The sequence below is a fragment of the Emiliania huxleyi genome (genome assembly GCF_000372725.1).
Source record: "Emiliania huxleyi CCMP1516 unplaced genomic scaffold EMIHUscaffold_700, whole genome shotgun sequence".
In the NCBI taxonomy this organism is placed as follows: domain Eukaryota; phylum Haptophyta; order Isochrysidales; family Noelaerhabdaceae; genus Emiliania; species Emiliania huxleyi.
Genome location: NW_005196754.1, coordinates 2,303 through 8,115, shown reverse-complemented (window position 1 = coordinate 8,115; position 5,813 = coordinate 2,303). Strand labels below are relative to the sequence as shown.

Sequence of the window (5,813 nt, the reverse complement as noted above, 5' to 3'; positions counted from 1 at the left end):
AGCGGCGAGGGAGTGGCGTGGAGCGAAGTGGGCGTAGGCCTCGATGAGAGCGACGGAGGAGAGCCACTGCAGCAGCGGGTAGGTGAGCAGCTGGAGGGAGAGGAAGAGGAGCGGCGAGGCGAGCTCCGCGAAGATGGAGCGCGAGAGCGTCTGCTGCAGCACCGACAGCAGGATGATTGGAATCGACGTTGTGTTGTAAAAGGCGCAGGCGGCCACCGTGCCGAGCCGAAAGTCGCTGGGTGGCCGCAGGACGACGAGCAGCAGGAGCCTACGGAGGCGCGCGGACGCGTCACGGAGCGCCGGGAGCGCCGCCGCCGCCGGGGGCGTGGCTGCCCGAGCAGCGTGCCGAGCAGGAGGTAGACGGCGGGAAGGAGCAGCAGCGGCCAGCCGTACGCGAGCAGCGAGGGGCTCACGCCGGGCACCACCGAGGTGAAGAGGAGGCACGGGATGGCCAGCTTGACCGAGAACTGGGACAGGCCCTTGGAGAGCCCGCGAGTCAGCACGCCGCGCCTCGCCATCCACAAGCCCGCGACGACAATTGCGCCGGCGCACGAGACGGCGCGCAGGCTGGCGATGAAGATGGCGAAGATGGCGGAGGTGTCGAGGCTGCCGGGGCAGTAGTAGGAGGTGACGGGCTGCGGCATCGGGGGCGTTGCCGCCCGTGACAGCGGTGTGGGTGGAAGGAGAAAAACAACTGTGCTGGCAGCAGTCTACACTCCTTCACGGCCAGTCTAAGTCTACTCTCCTTCACGGAGTCTACACTCCTTCACGGCAGGAGTCTACTCTCCTAAAACGGGGCAAACGGAAGCTATTAGCAGGAGGTTGGAGGGAAAAAGAAAGCACAGCGGGCTGCATTGAGCTTCGCACTTGACTGCGCTGCCGACACATCGACACACACACCGCTCACACACACTGATCATTTGTATGTGGCTCGCGCTACACTCCTGCCTTGGCTTCACCGCCGCGCCGATGGCGCACGCATCGCGCCCCGCCGCCGCTGCCGTGCGGCTCGGCTCGCCTGCCCTCGCGATTGACCGCCGCGAGGCGATCGCGGGCGGCGCCGCGGCTCTCGCGGCAACCACGTCTGCGCTCTGCGGAGGGCCGCTCCCGACGTACGCTGCAGACATGAAGACCGTGGTGGTGGCCGGCGCGACGGGACAGACCGGCCGGCGCTGCCTGCAGCTGCTCACCAAGACTAGCGGCGTGACAGCGGTGGGAGGAGTGCGTGACCCGGCAAAGGCGGCGAAGAAGCTGTCCGAGTCCAAGATTGAGGTGCGCGGCGCGATGATCGAGAAGGGCGCCGCGATCGACGCGAGTGCGGTGAGCCTCGCGCCGCTCGACGTGGAGAAGGCGAGTGTCGACGACATGGCGGGCACGCTGAAGGGCGCAGACGGCTTGGTAATCGCCGTTGGATTCGTCCCCGGCAACCCCTTCAAGATGAACGACGCGGCGCACGCTGTGGACAACGTCGGGACGGTGAAGCTGATCGATGCGGCCAAGGTGGCGGGCGTGAAGAAGGTGGTGCTCGTCTCGTCGATCCTCACCGACGCCGGCGCGTGGGGGTGCGTGCCTCTGTCCTTGTGCACCGCGGAACATTATCACAGCAGCGGCCGCACGACAGCACAGCAGCAGCACGCTGCACCGCTGCCTGAGCGAGCTCCGTGCCTCGCTGACAGCTCTGTGCCTGTCCGCAGGCAGCTCGACTCGGCCGGCTACAAGATCACCAACGCCTTTGGCAACGTGCTCGAGGAGAAGCTGGTGGCGGAGCAGTACCTGCGCAAGTCGGGCATGGACTGGACGATTGTGCGCCCGGGCGGGCTCAAGGCGGACCCGCCGACGGGCGCGCTCTTCGTCAGCGGCGAGAACACGCTCAACTCGGGCGAGATCTCGCGCGACCTCGTCGCCGACGTGAGCGTCGCCGCGCTCTTTGACAGCAAGGCGAGCAACAAGGTGGTTGAGATTGTCGAGAGCGACAAGGACGGCAATGCGAAGAATGGCGTCTTCAACGGGCTGAAGATGTGATGTGGGGAGGGGGCGGCGGTGTAGGGGCTTCGATAGGGCGTAGGCGCGGAGCTTGCTGTCCTCGAGTTACCGGCAACTATACCTTCGGAAATATCAAATAAACAATAAAACGGACACCTCGCTACTGTGAGATGCTGAGCCCTGGCTGTCACAGGCTGTCAGGTGCTGTCAGGTGATCTCGTCTGTCGGGCTGTTGGGCACTGTCAGACCAGCTGTCTCTCAGTACTCAGACGCCAACTCACGAGTAAAAAGTCTTTGGTGCAATGGTGGAATTTACGCCCCGGCGGGCCGGCGGGGGTGTGGGGGTGATATTCGATGGGCACCCCGTGCCGCGCAGAGGGGGCGTGTATCTCCCGCGATGTGTCGCGGACAAACCCAAGTAGACGCAGGAGGCGTGTGCGGCAAGATTTTAAATTGTTATTGCTAAAAGCTCTCTCTCTGTCTCTCTTCTCGCGCCGCGCCTTGGCTCGGCGTGCGGAGTCACCCTCGCGATGCAGCGCTGAGCGACTCATAAAAAGGTTGCGGGCGCGGCGCATCGCCTCCCGCTCGTCGGTCTTGTCCATAGCATGCCATTCCGCCCGTGCGGCATCGAGCTCTGCGCCCTCGAGGCAGCCAGCAATGCGCCGTGGCGGCAGCCTGGGGAAGATGTGCATTCGACCGCGGCCTGGGTCCCCAGGCATGATGGGGACGGTCCGGTCCTTTCGGCACCTGCCGTTGCAACGCCGGGAAAACTCTAGAGGCGGTGGGGCCACGAAAATCCGGGGTAGGGTCGCCGGGCGGAGAAGTCGGCGCCCGGGCGTCGGGCCGTGACCGGCCACGGCGCGCGAATAAAGTCGTCCCGCCCTGCGGGATGGGAGCAGCACCCTCTGGGCCCTGGCTGGCTGCCCTCGGACTGGGTGGACCAGGCGCGGCTCGGGAGAGATGGGCCGTGCTCGGTGTCGCACGAAAATCCGATAGGGTCGCCGGGCGGCGAAGGCGGCGCTCGGGTGTCGGGCTGTGACCGGCCACGGCGCGCGAATAAAGTCGTCCCGCCCTGCGGGGTTGGAGGGGCACCCTCTGGGCCCCGGCCGGCTGCCCTCGGACTGGGCAGGGGCGGCGCGGCTCGCCAGTGAGGGGCCGTGCTCGGCGTCGCACGAAAATCCTATAGGGTCACCGGGCGGCGAAGCCGGCGCTCGGGCAGCGGCCATCATCGGGCCACGGCGCGCGAATAAAGTCGTCCCGCCCTGCGGGATTGGAGGGGCACCCTCTGGGCTTCGGCTGGCTGCCCTCGGACTGGGCAGGACCAGGCGCGGCTCGGGAGCGAGATGGTCCATGCTCGGCGTCGCACGAAAATCCGATAGGGTCGCCGGGCGGCGAAGGCGGCGCCCGGGCGTCGGCCATCATCGGGCCACGGCGTGCGAATAAAGTCGTCCCGCCCTGCGGGATTGGAGGGGCACCCTCTGGGCCTCGGCTGGCTGCCCTCGGACTGGGCAGGACCAGGCGCGGCTCGCCAGTGAGGGGCCGTGCTCGGCGTCGCACGAAAATCCGATAGGGTCGCCGAGCGGCGAAGGCGGCGCCCGGGCGTCGGCCATCATCGGACCACGGCGCGCGAATAAAGTCGTCCCGCCCTGCGGGATTGGAGGGGTACCCTCTGGGCCCCGGCTGGCTGCCCTCGGACTGGGCAGGACCAGGTGCGGCTCGCCAGTGAGGGGCCGTGCTCGGCGTCGCACGAAAATCCGAGGTAGGGTCACCGGGCGGCGAAGGCGGCGCCCGGGCGTCGGCCATCATCGGGCCACGGCGCGCGAATAAAGTCGTCCCGCCCTGCGGGATTGGAGGGGTACCCTCTGGGCTTCGGCTGGCTGCCCTCGGACTGGGCAGGACCAGGCGCGGCTCGCCAGTGAGGGGCCGTGCTCGGCGTCGCACGAAAATCCGATAGGGTCGCCGAGCGGCGAAGGCGGCGCCCGGGCGTCGGCCATCATCGGGCCACGGCGTGCGAATAAAGTCGTCCCGCCCTGCGGGATTGGAGGGGTACCCTCTGGGCTTCGGCTGGCTGCCCTCGGACTGGGCAGGACCAGGCGCGGCTCGGGAGAGATGGTCCATGCTCGGCGTCGCACGAAAATCCGATAGGGTCGCCGGGCGGCGAAGGCGGCGCCCGGGCATCGGCCATCATCGGGCCACGGCGTGCGAATAAAGTCGTCCCGCCCTGCGGGATTGGAGGGGTACCCTCTGGGCCTCGGCTGGCTGCCCTCGGACTGGGCAGGACCAGGCGCGGCTCGCCAGTGAGGGGCCGTGCTCGGCGTCGCACGAAAATCCGAGGTAGGGTCGCCGGGCGGCGAAGGCGGCGCCCGGGCGTCGGCCATCATCGGGCCACGGCGTGCGAATAAAGTCGTCCCGCCCTGCGGGATTGGAGGGGTACCCTCTGGGCTTCGGCTGGCTGCCCTCGGACTGGGCAGGACCAGGCGCGGCTCGGGAGAGATGGTCCATGCTCGGCGTCGCACGAAAATCCGATAGGGTCGCCGGGCGGCGGAGTGTGTCGAGGCTTTGGCGAACTTGTACGATAACCAATCGAAATGGTCGTCACGACCAACAATAGCATAGGGGGGGAAAGCCAAAGGTCTGAGACCCCTGGGCGCTGGCCTGAGGCCTGGTTAGGACCTCGGGCGAGCGCACCCAACCCCACAACAGAGACAACCCGCACACCAAACAGTGGGTGGGCAAGAAACTATCACAGGGCGGGCGGGTGGGGAAACGCGCAACGAGAGAGACCTCTGTCTCTCTCCAACAGCTCGGCCGCGCCTTGGCCCCGAGGACGCACGTAGAACTTCCACGTGACAAGGAGCCTTGTAATGAAACCGAGCGCCGACTTGAACCTTCCCACGGTACGTCGCCGCAAAGCATCTTATCTCCTGCGTTCGCATTTGGGCGGCCATCGCCACACTCCCTAGCTCAACTGTCGACCCTAGCGGGTCGCCAGCCGATCGTCATGAGTGTGTCGAGGCTTTGGCGAACTTGTACGATAACCAATCGAAATGGTCGTCACGACCAACAATAGCATAGGGGGGGAAAGCCAAAGGTCTGAGACCCCTGGGCGCTGGCCTGAGGCCTGGTTAGGACCTCGGGCGAGCGCACCCAACCCCTTAGCCACTCGACCAAGGTGTGATCGTTCCCAGCAATGTGAGTTTATCCAGATTGCCCGTGGAGTTAGGGTTGTGTGGGGTGGAGTTAGGGTTGTGTGGGGTGGAGTTAGGGTTGTGTGGGGTGGAGTTAGGGTTGTGTGGGGTGGAGTTAGGGTTGGGTTAGGGTTAGGGTTAGGGTTAGGGTTAGGGTTAGGGTTAGGGTTAGGGTTAGGGTTAGGGTTAGGGTTAGGGTTAGGGTTAGGGTTAGGGTTAGGGTTAGGGTTAGGGTTAGGGTTAGGGTTAGGGTTAGGGTTAGGGTTAGGGTTAGGGTTAGGGTTAGGGTTAGGGTTAGGGTTAGGGTTAGGGTTAGGGTTAGGGTTAGGGTTAGGGTTAGGGTTAGGGTTAGGGTTAGGGTTAGGGTTAGGGTTAGGGTTAGGGTTAGGGTTAGGGTTAGGGTTTAGGGTTAGGGTTAGGGTTAGGGTTCGGGCCCAGGTTAGCGTTAGGGTTAGGGTTAGGGTTAGGGTTAGGGTTAGGGTTAGGGTTAGCGTTAGGGTTAGGGTTAGGGTTAGGGTTAGGGTTAGCCCTAGGGTTAGGGTTAGGCTTAGGGTTAGGGTTAGGCTCAGGGTTAGGGTTAGGGTTAGGGTTAGGGTTAGGGTTAGGGCTAGGGTTAGGGTTAGGGTTAGGGTTAGGGTTAGG

General features: G+C 65.2%; 2 protein-coding genes across 2 annotated transcripts in view; one reads left to right on the top strand and one right to left on the bottom strand.

Moving 5' to 3' along the window:
* EMIHUDRAFT_248737 (hypothetical protein) overlaps positions 1–644 on the bottom strand; it is a gene marked incomplete at both ends in the record, with an annotated part of 1,950 nt that extends 1,306 nt beyond the window's left edge. Inside the window, 2 exons of the mRNA XM_005761556.1 lie at positions 68–268; positions 394–644. Of these exons, the coding sequence (XP_005761613.1) occupies positions 68–268; positions 394–644 (452 nt within the window). The remainder of the gene's footprint in view (positions 1–67; positions 269–393) is intronic.
* A 325-nt stretch (positions 645–969) lies between these two features.
* Positions 970–2,022, top strand: EMIHUDRAFT_120739 (hypothetical protein; the record flags this gene model as incomplete). The annotated part of the gene is made up of 2 exons (XM_005761555.1): positions 970–1,562; positions 1,695–2,022. The coding sequence occupies 2 exons, from the start codon at positions 970–972 to the stop codon at positions 2,020–2,022; spliced, it is 921 nt and encodes a 306-aa protein (XP_005761612.1).
* Positions 2,023–5,813: the final 3,791 nt, after the last annotated feature.